The 27,116-nt window shown below is 42.6% G+C and overlaps 1 protein-coding gene across 1 annotated transcript; it reads left to right on the top strand.

Moving 5' to 3' along the window:
• Positions 1–1,975: 1,975 nt before the first annotated feature.
• Positions 1,976–26,307, top strand: PTGFR (prostaglandin F receptor). Its single transcript, XM_040407766.1, has 3 exons — positions 1,976–2,286; positions 7,290–8,127; positions 25,728–26,307. The coding sequence occupies exons 2-3, from the start codon at positions 7,333–7,335 to the stop codon at positions 26,061–26,063; spliced, it is 1,131 nt and encodes a 376-aa protein (XP_040263700.1). The 5' UTR covers positions 1,976–2,286; positions 7,290–7,332; the 3' UTR covers positions 26,064–26,307.
• The last annotated feature ends 809 nt before the right edge of the window (positions 26,308–27,116 follow it).

The raw sequence follows: 27,116 nt of genomic DNA, 5'->3' as shown, positions 1-27,116 counted from the left end.
ACATGCTAGGAGTTGTAGTTCTCTCCTCTTATACTTCCTCTCTGTATTGTCCTTTGATATCTCATAATAAGAACCTGGACATGCTGGGAGTTGTAGTTCTTTCCTCTTATACTTCATCCCTGTAATGTCCTATGATATTACATAATAAGAACCTGGACATGCTGGGTGGGGGTCATATGATCAGGGGAAGCAGGACAGAGTTCAGCAGTTGAGAAATGGCGAGCCTGATAAACTTGGACATGCTAGGAGTTGTAGTTCTCTCCTCCTCACCCCCTCCCTGTAAGGTCCTCTAACATCACATAATATTAGCCTGGACATGCTGGGAGTTGTAGTTATCTCCTCCTATACCCCTCCCTTCCTCTGATATCCCATAATGTCAGCCTGGACATGCTGGGATTTGTAGTTCTCTCCTCTTATACCTCCTCGTAATGCACTCTGATATCACATAATAGCCTGGACATGCTGGGAGATGTAGTTCTCTCCTCACACCTCCTCCTTGTAATGTGCTCTTCTATCACATTATATCTGACTGGAAATGCTGGGAGTTGTAGTCCACTATTCTTATACCTCCTCCCTGTAATGTCCTCTGATATCACATAATAGCCTGGAGAAGTTGGGAGTTGTAGTTCTCTCCTCTTATACCTCCTCCCTGTAATGTGCTCTTCTATCACATTATTTCAGCCTGGGACATTCTGAGACTTGTAGTTCTCTCCTCTTATACCTCCTCCCTGTAATGTCCTCTGATATCACATTATATCAGCCTGGGACATTCTGAGACTTGTAGTTGTCTCCTCTTATACCTCCTCCCTGTAATGTGCTCTTCTATCACATTATTTCAGCCTGGGACATTCTGAGACTTGTAGTTGTCTCCTCTTATACCTCCTCCCTGTAATGCTTTCTGATATCACATTATATCAGCCTGGGCATGCTGGGAATTGTAGTCCTCTCATCTGATACCTCCTCCCTGTAATGTCCTCTGATATCACATAATAGCCTGGACATGCTGGGGGTTGTAGTTCTCTCCTCTTATACCTACTCACTGTAATGTGCTCTTCTATCACATTAAATCAGCTTGGAGATGCTGGGAGTTGTAGTTCTCTCCTCTTATACTTCCTCCCTGTAATGTTTTCTGCTATCACAATATATCAACCTGGGCATGCTGGGAGTTCTAGTCCTCTCCTCTAATACCTCCTCCCTGTAATGTCCTCTGATATCACATAATAGCCTGGACATGCTGGGAGTTGTAGTTCTCTCATCTTATCCCTCCTCCCTGTAATGTGCTCCTCTATCACATTATATCAGCCTGAACATGCTGGGAGTTGTAGTCCTCTCCCCTTTTACCTCCTCTATGTAATGTCTTCTGAGGCTGGGATATGGATAATATGGTGAGATATCTTTGTATGTGCGGCACACTGCAAAGTCATGAGATGATATTGTAGGAACTGCAGGTAAATCTAAATCCATTTCAGTGACTGCTTCAGCTCTGCTACATCTGAACACACATATGTATAAGGTATATACAAAACGTTTATAACCCTTCTTCGCAGGGAGTTATGATAATGCACCATTGAGGCAGATCTGCCCTGACTCCTAGTGTTTCAGTTACTTTTATTTCGCACATGAACCCTATGAATTTGTAAAGCGCTGCGGAATATGGTGGCGCTATAGAAATACATTGTATTATTATTATTATCTGTACATATTTCCATATAGCATTCTATACAGAGGTGGGCATACAGTAAAATCCTCCCCCCATTCAACATTTATTCTCTTTTTCAGCAGCAACTCCAGAGATTATGATCCAAGACAGTTACAGAACTTTTCTATATGGCTCCTATAGACCCCCCTTTTAACATGGCAGTGTGCACCCCTTGCATGTGATATCTGCTATATACAGCCGGCTAGCTATTGCATAAGGCAGGAGGATCCCAGGACCACAGTAGCAGTGGACGGCAATAGTCGTGTGTGTGTGTGATTTCCACGTCTCACAATGGTTAACTGCTGTGGGAGGGGTTGGTTGGGCGAGCTTCTGGAGATCCACATTGATTTCTATGTTCAGAGCGAAAGCCTTGCTGCTGCCGGATAGTCCTGCTCTGCCCAACTGCTTGTGTATGCCCACTGGATGCCCGGGTCCACACATGGGGGCAGGAGAAAAGTCCCAGTAACCCCAGGATCTATGTCCAGGCGGAGGAAGGGGACTCAGTCTTTCTGGGGACTTCGGTCTCCTCTACTTTAAGTGCTGCCATGCAGTACGAGCCTGGACCAGGATGGAGGGTACAGTGACTGGTAAGTACCTGAGGGATGCCAGGTCAGGAAGGGTGGACCTTTCTATAGACAGTATATAATATAATGCCCCTTTCTACCTTACATAGTGATTAGTCTCTGTAGTCCCTATGAAACTTAAAGGGGGAGATCCATTTAAAAAAAAAAAAGAGACAATCTTTTGTGGGATCCTTGCAATTTTCCTGTATACCTGTACCTGTATACCCAGCATGGCACGTGAATGCCCTATGAGTCACTGATAGGATACTCCTGGGAATGGGAACCTTGCCAATCTGGATTAGTCTTGATATGAATTTTAAATTGGGACATATTTTCATTCAAACTGCAGTCCCCCTTTAAACGAACGGGGACCTGGTTGCACCAAAATAGCTAGAATTCACTAAATCCGGATGGATAGGGGTGACAGGTAGGATCCACAAATGTCAGTCCTGAGGTTTAAAAGTACAGTAGGTTGTAGGATGCAGTCAACTTGAGGTCCATCCTGGGGCTCCTTGTGATGTTTTATGGGCGATCTGTGCCGTGTAGACCCCATAAGTGAACAGGACTCAGACTTAGGAAACTTTGTATTCATGTTACGTAGAATTCTACATGGATCGCCAGCATCTGTGTGAACATCTTGTGTCCAGCCTCTTCAGGGTTAGGCCTCATGCACACGAATGTTTTTTTTTCCCCGCTTCCGTTCCGTTTTTTGCGGACTGTATACGGAACTATTCATTTCAATGGATCCGCAAAAAAAAAAAACGGAAAGTACTCCGTATGCCTTCCGTTTTTCCGTTCCGTTCAAAGATAGAACATGTCCTATTATTGTCCGCATAACGAACAAGGATAGGAAATGTTCTATCAGGGGCCAGCAAAAAAACGGAATGCACACGGACGTCATCCGTATTTTTTGTGGATCCTTTTTTTTGCGGACCGCAAAATACTGAAAAAGCCATACGGTCGTGTGCAGGAGGCCTTTTTCTTATGGCCAAAGGTCTGGTTCTGGTTGGATCATTGCAGGGGGCAGCATGGATCTACCTGGGGACACGTGATGTGTATATCATTAGTCCTAGGTTAAGACCCATGAACATGACTGTATTACAGGTCTGTACCTTACTGTACTTTCATACACCCCTGATGTGTGCCATCCAGGTACCATGTGGGGGGCACGCACTGTCCACAGCTATAGGGTCTCTATGTGCCGCTTTATTGGTTCTGCTACACTAAGTGCATGACAGTTATTATATCAAGGAATTGCACTGCAAGCAATTGTCCACCTGCTCAAATATCAGCAGCAGTCTGCATCAGCAAGCAATGCATTGGCAGAATATCCCTACTATTATACTTATTAAAGGGGAAGTTCTCTAATTGTCTGTAACCATCGTTTTTGATAAAGGAGCCATTCTAGGAACTGTTTCCAGCACTGCTGACTTTTGCTTGTTTTCTGTCCTGTGTTTTGCACCTTAAAGTAAATGACAAAAATAATCCCTTTGGAGGGGTATGGAAAGAACGTCCATCCATGAGACATTGCTCTGTCATACTCGTTACTAATAATATGGGTAATAATAGTAATAATGTATCCCTGACCCCCCCCAATGCCAATTTCTTAACCTAACCCCTTTGCCACAATGAAAGCGCTCATTGCCCATGGCCCTTCCGCTGCCCCCCTCTTGCCCCTGCCTGGTCGCCTCACCTGGCCTCATTGGTGGTGACTGAATCCAAATCCCATAATTTAACGCTTTTTAAATGTTTTTCTTTCCAAATAGTGTTGTACTTAAAATAACTCTGAATTTCCCATTTCACGCCATTGACTTTTAGATGTAGCAGAGTTAATATAGCCTATAATCACATGAAGGATCAGAGACTACTGTCGTGCCAATACAATGCGATCTAATGGGATCTAAAGGGGTTGCAGGAGCTCAGACAAAAATGTTTTTGTTTTTTTTCCTGCAGAAATGGAGCCCCTCCCGTCCGCAGGCTGTGCTCCGTCTGATACTGCACCTCACAGAGCTGCAGTACCAGACGCAACCCATAGACTAGAATGGCGCTTTTTCTTTTTCTTTAGGGTAATCTCCTATAATTAATTTCATTTCGGGCATCTTCTCACTCGTGGCGGTGTTTCAATTTCTGAGTAATTGCTAGTTATGCAATTTTCTAGTATAAGCTTTCACGTGGCTCCAAACCAGGGCTTCGCTCTGAAACGCGTCGGGTGTACAGTCCTCCCACTAGACTGGGTCCGGCGTCAATCAGACAGAAGTCTCAGTGTTCCGGACTCTGTGCTTAGTTTGTCCCTTCTATATATAGGCAGGACGGAAAGCTGTGATTCTGGATTCTCAGACCTGTTCTATTATTGGATCGAAACGCACAGTCTTAACCAACGCGCTTCGTCCTAAAGAGAACTTTTCATACTTTCGCTGCAGTTTTACTCGTGTTAAGATATTTTTGAAACAGAATGTCGCGTGCTTACAGGATTGTATAGATTTCGGGAATCAATACCATATATCTCATAAGTAAGTAATACCAGCAGAGACATCAATATATGGCGTACAGCAAAAAGCGATAGTGTAAGGCCTCTTTCACACTACCGTATGGCTATTTCAGTGTTTTGCGGTCCGTTTTTCACGGATCCGTTGTTTTGTTTCCGTTGTGTTTCCGTTTCGGTTCTGTTTTTCCGTTCCATTTTTCCGTATGGCATATACAGTATACAGTAATTACATAGAGAAAATTGGGCTGGGCATAACATTTTCAATAGATGGTTCCGCAAAAAACGGAACGGATACGGAAGACATACGGATGCATTTTCGTATGCATTCCGTTTTTTTTGCGGACCCATTGACTTTAATGGAGCTACAGAATGTGATTTGCGGCCAAATATAGGACATGTTCTATCTTTCAACGGAACGGAAAAACGGAAATACGGAAACGGAATGCATACGGAGTACATTCTGTTTTTTTTGCGGACCCATTGAAATGAATGGTTCCGTATACGGACCGTATACGGAACGCAAAAAACAGCCCGCAAAACGGAAACAAATACGGTAGTGTGAAAGAGACCTAACAGTAAGACATGGACTCATCAGCACCACGGCCAAATAGACCTGACTCATCACGGTTCATTGAAATCCATGTTTGGCTATATAAGCATATGTAGCAGAGCTGAACGTGTCCTTTAACTGTTAAGACACCTCTGATTAACCTAAGCACATTCCCATAGGCAAACTCAGCTCTGCTACACTGCCAACCCGAGTTCTGTGTTTGCATGAAGCTGTTTGCGCTGGTCACTGACTAGAACCCTGGTTGTTCAAGCAGGAATGAAAAGGTTATTATGAAAGTCCTTTAGGATGTTTCTCAATTTCTCCATGGATTAAGTCTCTTGGCATGCAACGTCCTGCAGGGAAGAGCAGCACACAGGTAATTCCATGGGAAATTCCGAGTTTCTGAGTGGGGGTTCTAGATGTCACTGGGTAATATGTAATAAGTAGTAGGCAATCGGTGCCCAGGGCCCTGTGTTCTATCAGATGTATAGATGATAGATAGAAAGAAAAAAAGAAATAAAGATAGGCTACTTTCACACTACTGGATTCGGCAAAAAAACCCGCTTCCGTTACTGGTAATACAACCGTCTGCCTCCGTTTTGAGCCGATCCGTTTGTATTATCTGTAACATTGCCAAGACGGATCCGTCATGAACTCCATTGAAAGTCGAAGCAGGACGGATCCGTTTTCCATTGTGGCAGATTGTGGCAGAGAAAAAACGGATCCGTCTTGTTCTGCATCTCAGGACGGAAAGCAAACTACAACATGTTGCGGTTTACGCAACTAAACAGAACAGAAATGCATTTTGGGGCATTACGTTCTGTTCAGGTCAGTTTTGTCCCCATTGACAATGAATGGGGACAAAACGGAAGCGTTTTTTTTTCCCCCGGTATTGAGCCCCTATGACGGATCTCAATGGCGAAAAAACTAAAACGCTAGTGTGAAAGTAGCCATAGATAGGTCTAGTGATAGATTTTGAGATAGAGATAGAAAGATATAGTAATAGAGTGATATATATATAGTGATTGGTAGATCTAGTGATAGATAGATAAGTGCACCTAGCCTTTTTGCTGCCTGAGGCGAAAACTGAAATGGCGCCCCTCCCTCCCCAATGCCAATTTATTACCCTAACCCCTTCCCTTCAGTCCATGGCCCTTCGGCTGCCCCTCTCTTGCCCCTAGCTGGTGCTGCCTGAGGCAATCGCCTCACCTGGCCTCAATGGTGGTGCGCCCCTGTAGATATAACAATAGATAGGTATTATGATAGATATAGAGAAAGAAAGAAGGATAAAGATAAAAGATACATAGAGAGATCTATAGAAATAGAATAATAAACAATGATCTGTTTGGTTTCTATGGTTAGTGACAAATTCAGGAACTCATTGGAAAAATGACAGATAATAGATAAATAGATAGATAGATACAGTAAATTGTTAATAGAGCAATAACCTAGAAATGAAAGGAGACACAATGAAAATGCAGATTACTGTACAGTTTTGTTGGAATAGGTTCAGCAACACTTGAATTTTACACATTTAGTCCTTGCTCTTCCTGTGCGGAGATGCCACCCGGCTGGTCCTACTCGCTGGTGTCATGTGATTAGTTATCTGTGTATACGCGCTCATACAGGGAAGGCCATTAGTCACTGATAGGACCGCCCACATGACTCCAAAATTTAAATGAAAAACAATACCCGTTTTGCTGACTCTATATAAATCTTCTCTGCTCCTCCTTCTCTGTAACATGCTTTTTCAATGCGAGAAGCTCCTGATACAGAGTCTTGCAGAAATCTGGCTGAAAAACCAAGACTTGTCTTCTCTTCTAGTTCTCCTCAATTCAGCACAATATTCACTCAGAGGTGGGACTTGGCTCAATGGTGCTGGTCTAGCTTGTCTATGTTCCTTTGTGTTTCTTTAAGATACTACAGAAAGTTTACCTGCATGCGACTAAGACATCATCTCCTTTGTTATCCTTTCCTTTTTCATTTTAACAGGTTGCGTTGTATCTTGGAGATGATTTGATCTTCTCACCCAACAATGAACAACAGCACGGAGGGGACATCGTATAGGGGACTTCTGTCCCCATCGAATACCACAGACCTCAGGGACTTCAAGATATCGGTCTTGTTTTCCATAGTATTCATGACGGTGGGGATCACATCCAACAGTCTTGCCATAGTCATACTCTTGAAGGCCTACCAGAGGTTCAGGAAGAAGTCCAAGGCCTCCTTCTTATTGTTTGCCACTGGCTTGGTCTTTACTGACTTATTCGGCCATCTCATCAATGGGACTATCGCGGTCTTTGTCTATGCCTCCAATAGAGAATGGTCAAAATTTGATCACGCGAACATTCTGTGCAGCATATTTGGCATGTGCATGGTGTTCTTTGGCCTCTGCCCGCTCTTACTAGGGAGTGTAATGGCGGTCGAGAGGTGTATCGGAGTCACTGAGCCCATCTTTCACTCAACTAAAATGACCTCAAGACATGCCAAGATGATCTTGGCTTTCGTCTGGCTCTTTGCCATTTCAGTGGCTTTGTTGCCTATTGCGACTTTAAGATCTTACCACATCCAGGCCACCAAGACATGGTGTTTTTTCAAGACTGAACAGATTGAAGACTGGATGGATCAGTTCCATTTGCTGTTTTTTTCCTGTTTGGGGCTCCTTTCTTTGGCCATCTCATTTGTATGCAACGCCATGACTGGAATAACATTGATCAGATCCAAACTGAAAAGTCAGCAACACAGAAAAGGCAGATCCCATCACCTGGAGATGATAATCCAGCTGCTGGCTATCATGTGTGTCTCGTGTATTTGCTGGACTCCGTTCTTGGTAAGTTTCCCAACACATAAGGGAACGATTTGGCGTGCGTTTTAAAGCCAGTTACTCACCGACACATACTCTGTTCTAGTGTTTATTTATCCGTTAGTATTCAAAATGGCTTGATGGAAAACTTTGGAGGCACTTTAATTATTATATGACGATGTCCCCTTTGGAAATTGTGTTAGAAATGCCCTCTTAAAATAAGCTCATACTTACCTGATCCCTGACACTGGGTTCTGGCTCCATCGCTGGCCCGCAGGCTCTGCAGGTCCCAGGTCTACCCACAGTAACATCAGGTTACGTGACTGCTGCAGCCAATGACTGGCTGCAGCAGTGACTTGTCAACCTTGCATTACATGACCCAGTGAAATGACACATAGGTGACGCATTGACAGCAGGGGTCATGTGAACTAGCGTCAAACCGGATACTGACGCTAGGGCACTTGGGGCAGAGCTGGGAGGGCAGCATTGGAGCAAGAACCCAGCAGTGAGGATCAGGTAAGCATGATTACCACCATGGGTCCAGCCATGCTGTGGGGTCTGTAGAAAAGATCCACAAAGGTGAAAAAACCCTTTAAGTTACTCATTTGGTGTCAGATATCTTCCCATGCTGCATTGGCACCAGTACCTGTAAACCATTGGGTTCTGGAATTAATCTTCATGCATCTGAAAGCCTTTATAGAGTTTTCTTCACAGTTCTTTCCGGGGCAGTTTCCTAACAACGGAAATCATCTTGTTTAGGTCACACATCATGTAGAGGCGTGCACACCCACACGACACACCTGCTTTTCCAGGCCGAGGATTGCCGAGTGTTTACAGTATGAACACAGTTAAATTTGTGTGAGGAAATGAATGTTTACACAGCATCAAGGAGATGAAAATCTGTATTTCCTTATAATGGCTTGTTTTTCTTCTATACTTAAAGAGATGATTACGTTATATAGCATATCTCAACAAGACAACTAGTTTTAAAAGAAATCCTCCTGATTGCTGTGGGAGGTTTCTGGTAGTCACACGTCTTCCCTACCGCAGCCACTACAGGGGAAATATATTATTACACGGCACCTATTCATTTGTAGTACTTGGCCAGGCATACTCCACCACAGTGGGTGCCGCTCTAGCTAACAGAGGGGCTCCAAAGCAGGAGACCCCCTTCTAAGACTCACCAATAATGGCATGTTCATTGGGGGAGATGCCTTGTTGAGACGGCTAGATACTAGACTAATAGACTAAAGTATTGAGTATTACTTAGGGCAGAATCTCAGGCCCTCAAGACTTGGTTTCTCATAAAAGAGAAAAGGGTCCTGGACCAAAAATTTAAATTGTCCCTCATTATAATCCTGGGTTTTCCCATCCAAGACAGATGAGCCTGGTGCTTGTTCCTGATACAGTTTCTTTGGAGGGTGGAGTTCCACACAGTAGAAAAGGCGATGGGACCAACCAAAACTGGGTCTCCATTCCCCATGAGCCCCATAGTAGTGGCATGACCTGCTTCTCTAGTCTATATAAACCCATGCTTCTCACCAATGATCTACAGATTGACCCCAAGCAAAAAAGATAAAGAATAAAGTGTCTATGGAAACAGCAATGGCGGCCGTGTTGTCAGAGGACTGTGCAGCTTGGTGATAGATTTGGCTGAAAATTGGGTTTCTGTTCTTCCATTTAGTGTTGAGCGCGAATATTCGAATAGCGAATTTTGATTGCGAATATCGCCACTTCGAGAATTCGCGAATATTTAGAATATAGTGCTATGTATTCGTTATATAGAATATTCTGAGTTTTTTTTCCATCTGAACACATGATTCCTCTCTGCTTCTTACTTGTTGGCCAATGAGAAGGAAGCAATGTCAAGTTCACAACAATACTTAGCGCACCAATCAGTAATCTTTAGTCAGACCTGCTAAAATGTGAAAAAATATTCTAATCACTGCCGATTAGAGCAATCGCGAATATATTGGAGCACTTGACTCTATCTGCATATAAAGCTATTATAATGTTCTGCCGTGCCAACCATTTTCTCCAGTCTCAGCTTGAAAAATGTAGCCAAAGTGACACACGCCTGTATTTCACGTTATGAATTCGGATTACGCGATTTTTACATTGCCGATTTTTTGCATTCAATAAAATAATCTCGAATTCTCGAAATTCTCGAAAATATGACGAATATTCGACAAAATGTTTGTGAAATATCGCAAATTTCGAAAACTCTAACTGGTATGTGTCTGCCTCCCCTGGGCGGACCTATGTCTCCATGGCTACAGACTACAAGCACACCCTGTGTAGTCGGATCCTGCAGTGATATGCCCTTCTATCTGCCTTGTTCTTCTTAATAATTAACACATCTATAAGACGCAATGCTATTCATTCTTATAAAAAAACATATTGGATACTTCGGCGCAATAAAATTAATAGTTACAAAAGCGGACATCCCCTTTAATTCAGAATTGTACTTTTCACATAGGCAATCTTGGTTTTGGTGAAGGTCTATTTCAGATTAGGGCTGCATTTAGAAATTAGGGTTTATTGTTGTTTTTATTTATTTATTTATTTTTGTTACTTTTTCTTACTTTGTAACCAAATTTGCCTAATAGTAATCATCATGTTGGTGGTGGATTTGTAAGAAATATGCTGGGGGCACTTTAGGGCATATCTGGTATAAACTTACAAGGCAACCATATAAAATATTTGATATGTAAAAAAAATTCCTAATTGTCGGCTGCTATCTGTTCAACATTTATTTTTATATTTTGCCCAGTGAACAAATGTTTCCAATCTTAGACAGAAGCCAGGAGTATAATGGCATTGGCAATAATAACTAGTTTATGAAGCTATTTTGCAACTCAGAGCATCATAGGAATTTAACTAAAGGCAATCAGGTTCAGGGCAATGATCTTGCACATCTGATAGTAAATGTGCCAAAGAGCCGAGACCCAATATAAAACTGTATCAGCACATTATCTGTGATGGACTCCCATACTGTGGAACATCTTCAGAAGAGATCATAGTCAGGGCACTGCAGAGCGGGGCAGCCGCTGATACTTACACCTCTGTTTACTGAGTAATTTTGGATAAATATGTGAATTTGCACACCAATTAGGCCTTAATGATATAATTACACAATAATCTATGGACCATCTCTCATGTAGTTGTTTTATTGCAAAAATTGTGTGGTTTTGCAAAACAATGTATTTTTGCCACAAGTTGCTACATGTGTCTTTACTCACTAATACTTGTAAATTGTGTTGAGCGAACTTGTGGTTTAAAGTTTTGGCATACCACGTTCGGGTTATCTAAGAATTGTGGGCATGGCTTAGGGGTGGGCGGGGCTTAGTTTTTACTTTTATTTTCATTTTTTCTGCTATGGCGCTCACCACATAGAATTTTTTTTGGGATATTTTAATAGTTTGGACTTTTCAGACGTGGCGATATGTAATATGTTTATTTATTGTTTATATATTTTATATGTATAATTGTGAAAAGGGGTGATTTATACTTAATGTTTTATTTTTTATTTAATAACTATTTCCCCCCTATTAGGGTGAATAGGACTTTACACTGTCCCTGCTGCCCTGTGCATAGTGCACACAGCAGTAGGGAGATTACCATGGTAGCCAGGGCTTCAGTAGTGTCCTGGCTGCCATGGTAACTGATTGGAGCCCCAGGATTACACTGCTGGGGCTCTGATCAGAAGCTGCCACTGGCACCAAGAGGAGGAGGCGAGAGGGGACCCTGTGGCCACTGCCACCAATGATTTTAATACTGGCCCACCAATGATAATTAACCTTTAATACAGATACAGGAGCCGGGTGCGGCAGAATCACATAGCTGGCACCCGACCTCTGACAGGGAACTGTGATCAGCGGCAGTTAACCCCTCAGGTGCCGCAGCCGCCTCCTATTTCTGTTAGAGGACCTTTCATGGGTCCATACTTTATTAACTAAGTAACAGGACATGTAGAGCGGCGCCCAGGGATCTCCCTGCACTTACTATTATAGCTGGGTGTCACAACCTTCGCCCGCTGTGGCCCCCATTACCATCTCCCGCGCTGTATGCTAATTGGTACTATCGGAACACCAGGGAGGAGACATCAGCTTCTCTCCCTGGGCGTTCCTTCTCCCTGGCTGTAGTCCTGTCCAATCGCAGCGCAGAGCGTCACAGCCAGGGAGAGGGTGAGTTCTTTTTTCTCCCTGGCAGTGACGCTCTGTGCAGTGATTGGACAGCGCTACAGCCAGGGAGAAGGAACGCCCAGGGAGAGAAGCTGACGTCTCCTCCCTGGTGTTACAATAGTAGTAATTAGCAAACAGCGCGGGAGACAGTAATGGGGGCCACAGCGAACGAACGGATCAGCGCCCAGGAATTATAGTAAGTGCAGGGAGATCCCTGGTCGCCGCTCTACATGTCCTGCTACTTAATTAATAAAGTCCGGACCCATGAAAGGTCTTCTGGTTAATTATCATTGGTGGCACAGTGGCCACAGTCCCTTCCCTCCTCTGCCCACTCTCTCCTCATTGGTGGCAGTGGCTGGCTGGCTGGCATCACAGTTGAAAGGAAGGAATGTTCTCCATCCTTCCCGCTGTACGGCCGCCCGCTGTGTGTGATGTGTGCATCGGGCGCGCATGCGCCTGGCGTCTCCGCTCCCCTGTATTGTCGCAGCCCGGCAAACAATCTTCCAGGACCCGGTCCTGGGCCGCGGCCCGGCGGTTGGGGACCGCTGCTTTAATTTCTAGATTAGGCCCAATATTCCTGGTGGTTTAGGATGGTGAAGGGATTTGAGAAATTATTTGTGGTGGTCTAGGGCAGTAATGGGCTAAAAAGTACATTTACTTTTAGTTTATTTCATTTAAAGGAGTTTTTTGGAATTTTTATATTGACAGCCTACCCTGTAGATAGGCCATCAATTTAAGATCGGCATGTCTGTCACCCCACATTCCCACTGATAAGGTGTTCGAGAGTTATTCCGGAGCTTGAATAGTGTCACGAGGGGAGGGATAAGTGCTGCCCTAAACTACACCCCACCTCTGACCCTGCCTACTTGCACAGCCTGTCCTAACCAACGGCGTACAACTTGGCGGCAGTCCCTCGCTTAGATACGTGCAGGGGCCTAAGAAGATAAGAGGAATACCGTAACAGAGTCAGGCAAGCCAAAGTCAAAGCCAGGAGGTCACACAGGTACACAGGAAGCAATACAATAACGAGGTCAAAACATAATCTGGAGTCAGAAGACAAGAGGTCACATCAAATCCAGGGAGGTCACAAGGTCGAGGTCAAAAACAGAGCCAAGGTCCAAGAACACAGAAATGCACAATAGGAAGCTGCTGGTTAGGGTAGCAAGACCAATCACAGGCAACCTGTGGCCAGTAGGTTACCTGTTTAAATAGGTCCTCCTGATGGGTCATGTGACGCGGCCAGCGTCACATGACCCATCCCCCACAACTCAGAACAGCTGAGCGCTCAGTTCCCCACGTGCTCGTTGCCTAGAGGATGGAGGACACCGGCCACGCCGAGGAAGCGAGTGCGTCTCCGGCTCCCCGTTACAAATAGGCACTGAAACTGCACAGCTCCATCCATTTATCTAATGTTTATGGACATCTATAGGATGCTTGTACATGATGTGGCCCAGGAAGCGAGATATGCATATGGTTCACCATTAATTACCGGGCCACACCTGTACTTGCCAGGCTGCACTTGTGCATGCTATTGGAAACAAATGACAATTACACCTAAAACTCTGCTGCTTGGATCCCAACAATACTCTGTGGTGAAACTCTGCAGTAATTTTGTAATTATTCAAATATCCTATAATGCCCCCACAGGGACATTAGGCATGACAGCGCTCCAGCGGAACATAATGGTAATAGAAAGGGTCCTGAATTTGGGACCCTTTTTCTAGTAAATAAGAATCCCCTAAAGTATGGTATTTGAAAATGGCTTCTCTAAACCAGATGACCCCTTAACTATTTGTAGCTAGATACAGTATGTTCAAGGGTTTAGGTGTTGAGTTTTAAGAAGAGGGCTTCATTCATTCAATTTGTGGAAATAATTTTTCGCCCAGTTACTAGTCTCCATATGCCCCCCACCCGCCATTCACATGCTCATACACATTACAGTTTTGGTGAATGACACCAAAAACTGTAGACTGTATAGGCAAAATGCTAAACGTTATGGATAAAGGGGGGCATTATCTACAGGATCCGCTAACTCTCCTATACTAAATTTTTTTTAATTTCCACTTCTTTGGAGAGCAGATTTTGTTCTAACCGTTATTAGATCTGAATATCCGTTCTTTGTATTTTTTGTCATTGGAGAGCTGCATGTGGGGCGGTTGCAATTCTGTGCCTAAATGACAAAAATTTGTGATGGAGGAAATTAATTCCATGAACTTTCATGGGTACGGGAAGATACAAACAGAAACATCCGCCATTCTGCATCCTTTTTCTTAAGCCATGAAGGCCATCTTAGAAGAAATGTGGATGTTCTTAACTAGTATGGTGACTGGTAGACAATGGGGCTCATTAAGAAGGAATGTTATCTTGCCAGGAATGCCATTTTAGTGATGACAATCACTGTTCCTTTCATCGTCATGTACATTCCGAGGCCGGTTTCACACGAAAGTACAATGGTTGAATCTTAGGGTTTAGACACAACAGACAGTTCTGGAGGACTGAACCTACATCTCTATACATCTTCATGATCATCTAAGTTTGGTTCAGAAGAACCGCAGGGGGTCTGGGTATTTTATGTCCATAATACAAAACCTAAAATGTGACCATTTTCCACTGAAGTGATGTTGACCGTAAGCTGGGTTCAGACAAGGAGTTCTTTGTAGTATTTGTATTATACCATTGCAATCAATGGGAGTACTTAAACGGGTGCCATTTAATGGATCTGTACAAAAAGGTTACATTTCTAAGGTCATGTTTCTTGTATTTCTTTTGTTTCTCCTGTGGTACTCCACAGCCTTTATGAGCCAACTCCTTGAGATACACCTCTTGACACTAGGCTTCCTAGAAAATGTAGATGACCCACACAACTTCTCTACAACTTAGCCTCACTCCAACTTATAGGACTCCGCAGCAGCCACTCTGGCCTTGCACATCTCCAACAACACAGGAGGTCTCCTGCCTACCAGGCTTTATACAGGCTCCTTAGTTACTACACGAAGTGTAAACCATGAACACCCAGTGGCGCCAAGAAAGCAACCCTACATGTGCAACACAACAAGCACCACTTTGCTAACGTTGGACAACTTCTGGGCCCACATTGTTCCTAACAACATCCTCAAAATATCTGAATGATAAATCATCCCCATTTCCAACCAATTTAATGGAGTCTGGTGGTGCCTCAGACTACCACGACCCATCAGCCCAGTAAGAGCCTGCACTAAAAAGAGCTATTTACACAGGGCAATAGGCCATATACACTGTACATGCTATACGTGTACTAAGATAACAAGATGGGCAAACATCTGAGCAGTCTCTCAAGCAACAAATTGTTCATTAAAATGATGTGCACTCTCTTTTATCTACAGGAGGGAAAGAAAAGAATCCTAATGTTTGCCTCCTTATCCTTGACTTCAAAAATAATCAGTAGAATGAGCATTATTTACATGTAGTATTATTTGTGGCTTCCAGTAGAAAACAGTTCTTCGGTTTTTATTTGCTAAAAAAAAATTGAAAACAAGCAAAAACTACACACATTATATAAAATAATAAATCAATAGCCAAAAATACATAAAAACAAAAAAATAAGGGACAAAAATGGAAAAATCCTTCAGAACTGCTAGTCCTATTTCCCGTGGCTATGACAAGTTGAACCATCAATAGATATAGATTTTTGTTGTTGAGGAAGTGGAGAATCTATGAAATTTGACAATTGAGTGAAGTTATCATATTGCAGTATATATTCTAGGTGCTGTGTGCCTGAAATTTTAAGGAAATTCTGTCTTTCTACAAAATATCTCAGATGTGAAGCCTCCATTTCTTCAGAACGTGGCTCATTAATCTTATGAGAAGGCATTATTGCCTAATTCTCTTTTTTATGCTTGTGGGTTTTATTTCATTCTTTAAGTATTTCCAGACCTAACTAATAAAAAAGGGTCAAGCACATTATTTAACCCCTTCTCACAAATGGATCATTCTCATACTTCCAGAGGGGCGGTGATGTGGATTATGTATATATTTTAACGGGTCGTGAGCTCACGGTAGCGTTACACACACAAGCAGCGGACAGTAATGTATTACCATGGCATATTATTAGCTAAATACTGTATAAGATATTATTAGCTAAATACAGTATAAGAGTGAAATAATAAAAAAAAAACATTTAAAAATGTGTAAGTAAAAAAAAAAAAGAATAAAAATTACAATTAAATGAAAAGTAAATAAATTATGTAAATGCATTTGTGTGGTCAGACACCGATGTTCGCTATAAGGGCTTGGCTCACAATTTGGGTTCTATATTTGGATGGGGTTCAGTTTGGTGCTCTTTGACACCAGTCAAGTTCTTCCACACCAAGCTCACCCAACCATGGACCTTGCTTTGTCCACTGTGGCACAGTCATGCTGGAACAGAAAAAGGGCATTTCCTAAACTCTGCCCACAAAGTTGGATGCATGGAGTTGTCCAAATGACTTGGCATGCTGAAGCATTAAGATTTTCCTTCACTGGAATAAAGGGGCCTAAACCAGCCCCTTAAGAACATCCCATAGCATTATCCCTACTCCACCAAACTTAACAGCTGGCACAGTGCAGTGAGGCAATGTTCTCCTGGTCCATCCACCCAGCCTAATCCATCAGACTGCCAGGTAGAGAAGTGTGATTGACCAGAACATGCTTCCACTGCTCCAGAGTCTAGTGACGGCGTGCTTTAAATCACTCCATCTGGCGCTTAGCATTGTGCTTGGAGATGTAAGGCTTGTATGCAGCTGCTCGGCCATGAAAACCCATGCCATGAAGCTCCCGGCACAGTTTTTGTGGAGGTTTGGACTCTGCAGTTATGGAGTCAGCAGTGCTGATGACTTTTATATACTATGCTCCTCAGCACCAGGTGACCCCGCTCTGTAACTTTGTGGTCTCCACTTCGTGGCTGAGGTTCTTCCACTTTACAATAATACCACTCATGGGTGATGGTGGAAGATCTAGGAGGGAAGAAATCAGGAAGTTACTGGTGGCAGCGGTGGCATCTTTTTACACGACCGTGCTGGAATTCAGTGAACTCTTTAGAATGAGCCATTCTTTCATAAATGTTTGTACAGGTGAGGGACTGGATTTTATACACCTGTGGCAATGGCACTAAATGAAACTGTGAAGAGTCCGGCTGCAATATGGCGGTGGTGCAGGCATTGTCCTGTTGTATACGGCAACTAGCCTCGCTGACAGTGGGGCTGCTTAATTTATCAGGGAGCTTGGACGCCGCACCAATCAGGCTCTGTACCGGCTTCACATGTCTTCACATGTCTCCTGAGGAGGGATACTTAAACAGGCAGCTGCTGGCAGCAGGTGCCTGTGATTGGTTTTCAAACTCTCACTAGCTATGTGACTGCTTGTCCCTCTGGATCACTAACCATTGCCAGCTGTTTTTGACATCGCTTTGGATTACTGATATTGCCTCTGACGTGACCACCTGATATTTGACCCTGCTTATCTTGACCTCGCCTTTGCCTGATGACTTTGTCTCTTTTAGCATCTCCAATCAGGCTTCACATGTCTTCTGAGGAGGGCTACATAAACAGGCAGCTTCTGGCAGCAGGTGCCTGTGAGTGTTTTTCAAACTCTCACTAGATATGTGAGTGCTTGTCCCTCTGGATCACTGACCATTTGCAGCTGTTTTTGACATCGCTTCGGATTACCTATATTGCATCTGACGTGACCACCTGATATTTGACCCTGCTTGTCATGACCTCGCCTTTGCCTGATGACCTTGTCTCTGTTAGTATCTCCTGGTGCAGTGGACCAGATCGCAGGGGCAGTATGTGAGTGCATGGTGGTCTGATGGGCATCCAATATCATCACTTTGTATTGCATACAGATGGCAAAAAGGGTAAAGCTGCAAATCCAAATTAGCAGGCTCCTGGAGGTGAAGTGTAGAGGTTAGATCCAGCTTACTTTAGTAAAGGTGATGTTCTTACTTGTACTTGGTTCCTGATCTTGCTCTGATCACTCAGCCTTTCAGTAGTAGTTTCGATCCTCTGTAAATCAGTATTCTGACAGATGGCCTTTCTGTCCTTAATTACGGTGGGCAGCCTGCAGCTTAGAAAGTCTCCACCTAATGCAAAGGTGACTAAAACCTGATAAACGGCAGTTATCTTCCTTTGCCAACAGTCTATAGTTCAATGATCCAGCAACCCAAGGGCGATCTCCCTCATGGCAGGCAAACTCTCTGCTTCCTTATTTTAAAAGGTTGCGGTCCTCAAAGTGATAATCCAATTTATACCCTGGAAAGGTAATCTACAGTGTAGGTTCAGATAGTCCTAATCATGGACTCAAAAGTTGAGGTAAATTAGTTCCCCAGGCTAGGCCCGGGAGAACAGAGACAAGACTCCTCTCCTTCCTCCTAACTCCCCACTCCTAATCTCCTCTTCACTTCTTGTGGCTGCACTATATAAATGATGTGATGGAGACCTCTAGTGGTGGAAATACGTAATGCATGTTACCAGCCTGTAATATGGATTCAGCAGCATAGACAAAGGAAAAGTGCGAAATGACATCATACTATATATAACAATTTGGAGTGGACCATGCACACATATGTGGGACACTACACTGGTTTCACTTACTGTATATTTGTATCTGTTTTTGGATTCTGATCCAGGCCTGGTTTAGTCTGCCTGGTTTTCTCCTCTTTCTGTCTTGCTACTGTTTTCCCTATTTTGGTTTAGGCTCCTGCACTTAGTTAAGAAGGGACTGCCGTCCAGTTGTGGGCCGTCACTTGGATAGATAATAGATACAGGTATAGATATAATATATGGTATATATTGTATAGCAAACAGTTTGAATCCTCCCTCTCCCCCTAAAAAACATGACTATGTAAGATGACATAGAAATACATTGAATCCTCCATGTAAGGTTGGGGCTACACAAATGTCGTAACGCTGGTTGCAGCTAATGACAGGTTTTGATTGCTGTGACCACTGTCATGCAGCATTGTAACGTTGCCATCTTATGTTGTGTGACTGGAAGCTGCTGTATAGCTGTACCCTAACTGCACAATTGATAATATTGCTCTGGAATTTCATTAAATTAACCCCCCCCCATTTATTTTAGTAATTCACTAGTTCAGTAGAAGTTTAGTAGATCAGCAGCAATCCTCAAATGGCGCTGCTTTTCTGATTTTAACAGGAATCTAACAGGAAGTCAGACATCGTCCGTCCGTCTGTCCCTGTCAGCACTATATTGTGCATGTAATTAAAGCTGAGGTCAGAGAATCACAGATCTTGTGGGAGAAAGTCTGTGCGCCTCTATAGAACAGAGGATCACTATCTCAGGGCTGATTACTGGGATTCTCGAGACCTCCAGTATTAGTTTTAGACACGTAGCGCGTTGATCAAAACTGTATAAAAGTAAAGCAGGCCTTGTTACCCATAGCAACCAATCACAGCACAGCTTTCATTTTTCCAGAGCAGCTTTAGAATTGAAAGCTGCACTCTGATTGGTTGCTATAGGCAACAAGGCCTGTTTTACTTCCAGGCAGTCTTGAACACTCACCCTCTGTGTTTGTGGCCTCCTAGTATCTCCACATGACTGAAAGAACATTTCATTTTTAGCCATCAATATCAGATTGGCGGGCGTCTGACGCCCCACACTCCCGCTGATAAGCTGACGCCCACACTCCCGCTGATAAGCTGTTCTGCAGTACTCTGGTGTCAGAATTACACAGCTCCATCCATTGTGTATTGACAATTCTGGAGCTTGTTTTAAACAGCAGGCCCACAAGACTAATGTATGAGACCAACAATGGCATCTGAGAAGTTAAAGACCAGGGGCGTGTGCTTCCGGCCATGCTCTGGCTGCCCCCGGCGAGGATTGGGGATGCCGGATGCAGTGTGCGGCAGACCCTGTTCCCAGGAGTGATGCAGGGCTGCCGCACACTAGTTGCTATAGAGATCCTGCCTGTGGCACTATTAAAAATAAGTTTTAAAAATGTAAAAAAAAATATATAAAAATTCAAATCACCCCCCCTTTCCCGAAAATAAAAATAAAAATACATAATACGTACTATTAAAATATAAAAATATTTATCCCATACGGTGAAATGGAAAAAAAAAAGTCACAATGGGCAATTCAATGTTTTTTGGTCACTTTCACCTCCCACAAAAATTTTAGCAAAAAGTGAGCAAAAAGTCATATACACTCCATGGTATCCAAAACAGAAAACGAACATCCAGCTCAATTTTGCAAAGGTTCAGCGGTACTTCATTAGCGCGGTTAAAAATATACATCCAGTGCAACCAGTCTTAGTCTACGCGTTTCGGGCTGTCAGGTATATAAGCCCTTACACATGACATGCTGAAGACACAACTAAATGCAGCATATAAAGTGGGTCAGCACTAGTGACGGGAGGTGCCATATTCGAATTCGCGATATTTCGCGAATATTCGTCTTATATTCATCGAAATCGAATATTCGTCATTATTCCATTTATCGCGAATAATATGCGATTTAATTAATCGCGTATTGCGATTGTTCTTTTGACAGTATAAGGCAACGTTCGACTAATTGACTATGGCTAGGCTAATATGTGTATTTTACGAATATTCTTAATATTGCTCTAACTTCGTCTTTTAGAATTTTCGTAAAATACACATATAGATTGTAATTTAGCTAATATAGTGCTATAATCCTTTTTTTTTGTCAAATTTTTTTTGCCTCTTCTGAACTTCAGTTTTGGAAAATATGTACACTATTAAAAAAATTACTATAGCAGTATATTAGCTAAATTACAATCTATATGTGTATTTTCCGAATATTCTTAATATTGCTCTAACTTCGTCTTTTAGAATATTCGTAATATTCTAAAAGACGAAGTTAGAGCAATATTACGAATATTCTAAAAGACGAAGTTAGAGCAATAATATTCCACTTTGGCATACTGCTCCCCGACAAGCGTCCCTGTAACCATGGGAACGCCTGTGGGTTAGAATATACCATCGGATCTGAGTTTTTACGATCTCAGGGAAAACTCAGATCCAATGGTATTTTCTAACCCACCGGCGTTCCCATGGTGACGAGGACGCTTGTCGGGGAGGTGTATGCTGAAGTTGATTAAATAACGATTTTGTCATGCGGTCGGGCACACGTATTAACCATTACGATTTTTCAGTTGTAATATTCGTGAACTCGAATATTATAACCGAGATTATTGGTTTAGATTAGAATAGGACGAATATTCTAAAATCGAATATACAGCATATTTGGTCCATCTGAAAACGTGATTCCTTCCAGCTTCAATTCAGTTGCTTGTGGGCCAATGGCTCATTGACCCACAAGCAAGAAGCAGGGAGGAATCATATATTTTCAGATGGAAAAAAATAAATAAAAATATTCGATTTCGCGAATATATAGAACTATATTCGAAATATTCGCTAAATCTCGAAGTTGCGATATTCGAGATAAAATTTTGTTATTCGAATATTCGCGCTCAACACTAGTCAGCACCTGTGCCCCTAATTGGGCTGTCATGTGACCCAAATGGATTAGAAGAACTACAGGTAACAGCACTCTGCTGGTCAATTGCACAGAGATATAAGCAAACACTGAAAGAATAAATGCTTGGCGGTCATACTTACTGCAAATGCAGCTAGAAGCTCTTTGCGAATATAATTGATCAAAAATATTTCGGGCCCATCTACCGGTCGTCAAGGTCGCTTCTAATCAGATGGGTCCTACTCTAACATGCCTCTCCTGTCCTTACAGTAGGACCCATCTGATTAGAAGCGACCTTGACGACCGGTAGATGGGCCCGAAATATTTTTGATCAATTATATTCGCAAAGAGCTTCTAGCTGCATTTGCAGTAAGTATGACCGCCAAGCATTTATTCTTTCAGTGTTTGCTTATCTTTGTGCAATTGACCAGTAGAGTGCTGTTACCTGTAGTTCTTCTAATCCAAGTGTGTTTTAGCCAAGGTAGCGTGCACCTGCGTTCTCATATTCACTTATTGTGGAGGTGCTGGTTCGTTTATTTTTCCCCATGTGACCCAAATTAGACGCTTTCAATCACATGCATCAACTCTTCAGTTTAAAAGTTATATAATCAATCAGCTAAAAACATATCAATATTCGACACAAGAGAACATCTAGAGTGGGAAAATATATATCACTTTATCGCATAGCACTATTGGTTTAGAATCAATTTCAATCTTTTATTAAGTCCCTCAGGCTGACGGCTGTCCAACTGAAAACTCCAAAAGGATTCCCTATTAAGAAGTTTCCTCTTGTGATCACCTCCTCTGACTGGTGCTTTAACCCTCTCGATCCCGTGCACTTGCATACCGGACGTGTCTCCACCATGGGTTACCGCAAAGTGCACGAGGATACGCAAACACATCTCGGACGTGCCGCACCATGGGAGCCGCAATGTGTCTGCGGCCAGCGTGCACTTTGCGGTAACCCATGGTGGAGACACGTCCGGTATGCAAGTGCACGGGACCAGAAAAAAAGGCTTCAATTTGCTAGGGAGCATAAAGATTGGACTGTGGAGCAATGGAAGAAGGTCATGTGGTCTGATGAGTCCAGATTTACCCTGTTCCAGAGTGATGGGCGCATCAGGGTAAGAAGAGAGGCAGATGAAGTGATGCCCCCATCATGCCTAGTGCCTCCTGTACCAGCCTGTGGGGGCAGTGCTATGATCTGGGGTTGCTACAGTTAGTCAGGTCTAGGTTCAGCAACAGTATGTGCTCCAAGAATAAGATACCTGAACATACTGAATGACCAGGTTATTCCATCAATGGATTTTTTCTTCCCTGATGGCACGGGCATATTCCAAGATGACAATACCAGGATTCATCGGGCTCAAATTGTGAAAGAGTGGTTCAGGGAGCATGAGACATCATTGTCACACATGGATTGGCCACCACAGAGTCCAGACCTTAACCCCATTGAGTATCCTTTTTTTTTATGGTGATTTTTTTTTTGGACAGGCAGTGTGTATATATATATATATTGGGTATTATTGTAATTGTAATGACCCAGAGAATAAAAGTAACAGGTCAGTTTTACCACATACTGTAGGATACTGTGTAAAAAAAAACCCATAAAACTGTGGTGGAATGTTTTTTTTTAAATAATTCCACCCATTCGGATTTTTTTTTCCGATTCTGACCACATTATATGCAACCGTAAATGGTGCCATTGGAAAGCACAACTTGTCCCTCAAAATACAAGCCGTCATACGGCTATGTGAATGATAAAATAAAAAAGTTATGGCTTTGAGAGGGCTGAGAGTAAAAAAATGAAAAACGGAAAAAAAAAATGTAATCACCTGAAAGGGTTAATATGGCTTTGTTGTGCCATTCCTCTATTATTCCTCCTACAAGTTTGTGAATAAAGGTCCAACTGGGACAAATGTGGGGAGGGGGTCCCTGCACAGTTTGACACTATCAATCAGTGCTGCCAGTGTCAGGCTGTGCAGAGTTACACCCCCATCTGGTAACACCCAGTTGGACCTTTACTTATAAACTTCCACAACCTACAGTTATAAGAAATATGTCCCAGAATTATTATTACATGAGGAATTCAATTAATTACTAAAACAGCCTCTAAGGGCTCTAAGTGTCTAAGGGCTCATTCAGACGAACGTATATGTGTGCCCGCATCTGTTATGCAATTTAGCGGAACGGATACGGACCGATTCAATTCAATGGGACCGCAAAAGATGTGGACAGCACACTGTGTGCTGTCCGCATCCGTACTTCCTTTCCATGGCCCCGCCAAAAAGATAGAACAGATTGTATTCTTGTCCGCAATTGAGGACAAAAATAGGCTTTTCTATCATATATCGTATACGTGTTTTCTGGGTCTGCAATGGACCGCAAAATAGATAAGGTTGTGCGAATGAGCCCTAAAATGTGAATTATTACTCAAAATTTTGGACATCTTTTATGAAAACCATCTAATAAAAAGCAATAAATGCTCATTGCAACCAATCACGGTGAAGTTATTTCCAGATATCTAATTGGTCCCTGAGGGAAAATAGGCCAGCTTTGATAACTGAGGCCCGTAGTTGCTATCTCGCTGGACTTCACCATGTAATAATATCCCATCCATCATTCCCACACATTTCCCAGTCAGTGATTCGGTTGATTCATTATCACATTCATTACATGAAACAGCTATTAACGCCATAATTATGCCATTAGCCGTACTTAGCAGTCCGTCCTGCACTTCTCTTCTTGGTGCGAAAGCAAGTGGAAGAGAATTACTCTGGCAGGTTTCTGTGCTTTAGTTATTGGCACTGGCCTCTTGCCGGGCAGCAGCATCTTCATTCGGTTGGCAGTGTCTGCAACGTTTTATGTCCTGTTTGACAAATTATCTCACTTAACAGCTTTTACTTTATGTGAATAAAAGCTGAGGGACAAAGATTTATGACCTAAAATATTTTGTCCAGAACATCACTTATCTCCGTAAGGGACTTAAGTAGTAGTGCGACTTAAAGTTTCTGGACCCTAATACAAAACCTCTAACAGGGCCCCCTGCCTACCATGTGTCATTTGAAATACTGGTGTGTCATTTTGGGGAAGAGAAGCTTTTGGGCACCCTCAGGCACCAAGGATCAGGTGCAACTATTACCTTTGCACCCCCTAAAGCTAGTCTTCTGTATTGAAAATATATCCTAATTAGAAAGAACTTTCTTTGCTTTAACACTTATGACCAGGAGTGGCAGAGTGGTCCGGATATTGTCTGAGAGCCTGGCACCAGAGAGGTTCTCAACCATGAAGAAGATAGATCCCACTGTTAGCATTTTTGTCAACAGTCTATAATTTTCAGAGACAGTCCCAGCAAATTTGGGCTATTCAGGGCCAAAAATGGGTGTAGCTCATGAAAGCCCCAACCATATGTGTGTGGTCCTAAGTTAATTCTCAGGAGTGAGGCTTACATATCCCAAAATACACTGTCGGTAGGTAGGTAGGTAGCAGAGTGGATTACCTTCTAGCTATAGGGGATGCAGACGTGGAAGTTGCATCTAGGCCTTGGTCCATGATGGGCCCAAAAGTTCCTCCACTAGATAGGTTACCAGTGTTATAGGTGGGGACTGGGGATCTTCTTACAGATTTTGAATTGGAGCTCTCAAGCTTCAAGTTAAAGTTAGTTTCACATCTGCGGTAAAGGTGTTCTGGCCATCTGGTAGAGGAATAGCCTACCAGAGTTCAGGGATCAGGGATCAGGCCTAGCTGGATACTGCCATTTACTGCCAAGGCCATTGACTATAATGAGATCTGGCGGGGAAACTTCCACTTTCCGACAAGAGCGCTGGGTTTCTGCTGGACAAAAAACAGTCCATGCATCTAAAATCTAGATGTTTCTGCATCTAGAAAATGTTTGTAATTATTGCTGTTAAAATTTTGTTATGCACAAAAAATATTACATTAATACCTACATATTTTGATTTTTTTCAGGTTACAATGGCAAATATTGGATTAAAAAACTACGGATCTCAGGACCCTCACGAGACAATCCTTTTTTCTCTCCGGATGGCCACTTGGAATCAAATATTAGACCCATGGGTTTATATTCTTCTAAGGAAAACAGTCCTAAGAAAACTTTTCAGAATTGTCCAGCGTTGTTGTGGCATAGAAATCATAGATTTACATGGTTGGGAATTTAGCTCCATCAAAAACTCCCTCAAGGTCGCTACAGTCTCGGAACATCCTGCTTGCTCACGAAAAAATACCTTGAGTATCTCTCCAAAAACAGATACAGAACAAAAATGTGAACTCATTGAAAGAAAATAAAGCACTTTTTCAACCGTTTGTCAAAAATTATATCCCCAAAAGTGTATATCGTGAGGCTATGTCATGGTGATCTAATACAGAGTGACCTCATGCACCTTCAGCAAGACTGATATATTTCTTAGCATGGCAAACAGCATAGACCTCTTTTTGTGCCACAATGAAGACTGTAAGTCTTGTAAACAGTAGGCAATGATCCGTAAGATGTATATGATGGTAATTTCATGTACTGTATAGCATAATGTATGGCTGGAAGAACTTTTTGGTTACTCAACCTGGTTGGGTGTAGTGTGACTTTCTCATTATAGAAGGGATTACAAAGATGTTCCTATGCAAGTGATGATAAGCAGCAACCCATCAGGCTATGTTAATTTAAAACCAAATTAACAAAATAGGGAGAATATTTTCAAAAACTTCAATAAAAATATGAATGGGAAACACAAAAACAACAATGAAGATTTTTAAGGGTCACTAAGTTTTTACAAAACTTAGATCGGTGGGGGTCTGAGGGCTGAGAACCCCACCGATCCCAAGAAAGAGGGGAGGGAAGCTTGCGCATAATGCACTCTCTATCCTCGCTGCTGAGGTTGGAATCAAGATGGGCGCATAGACTTCTATTGAGCCCATCTTGTGCAGCGAGGAGAGAAAAGGCGCTATACGCGTGCTTCTCTCTCCTCGACGGTGGCCAATGTTACTATGGAGCTCTAGCTTAAAAGTCAATTAGAGCTGAAGTGGTAGATACGTTTTTCTAAATGTGTGGACCACTTTGTTCAGTCACAAATCCTTATAATTTCCCATTAAAATGTAAAAAAATAAAATTAGCCATTCAAATATTCAGCCAAATGTTCCTATTCACGGTGACAGAGGGATAACTGATAATTTTTGCCCTGTTAAAAACAAGATTCTTGTTCTAAAACTTGTGTTGAAGGAAGGATTTAATCTCTTTTTGTATTTGACGTTTAAGATTTTTAAATATATTTTTCAATTTTAATGTAATGTTTCTAACACACATTAACATAATTTTAATGTAATGTGTTCATATTTTATGTTCTTACG

Source organism: Bufo bufo, chromosome 9 (assembly GCF_905171765.1).
Source record: "Bufo bufo chromosome 9, aBufBuf1.1, whole genome shotgun sequence".
NCBI lineage: Eukaryota > Metazoa > Chordata > Amphibia > Anura > Bufonidae > Bufo > Bufo bufo.
The sequence above is the reverse complement of the archived record's forward strand: the minus strand, read 5'-3'. Positions and strand labels throughout refer to the sequence as shown.

Coding starts and splice junctions, on each gene's coding strand:
- PTGFR (XM_040407766.1), top strand. CDS start 7,333: ATGAACAACAGCACGGAGGGGACATCGTATAGGGGACTTCTGTCCCCA. Junction 8,128..25,727: donor TTTGCTGGACTCCGTTCTTG/GTAAGTTTCCCA, acceptor GATTTTTTTCAG/GTTACAATGGCAAATATTGG.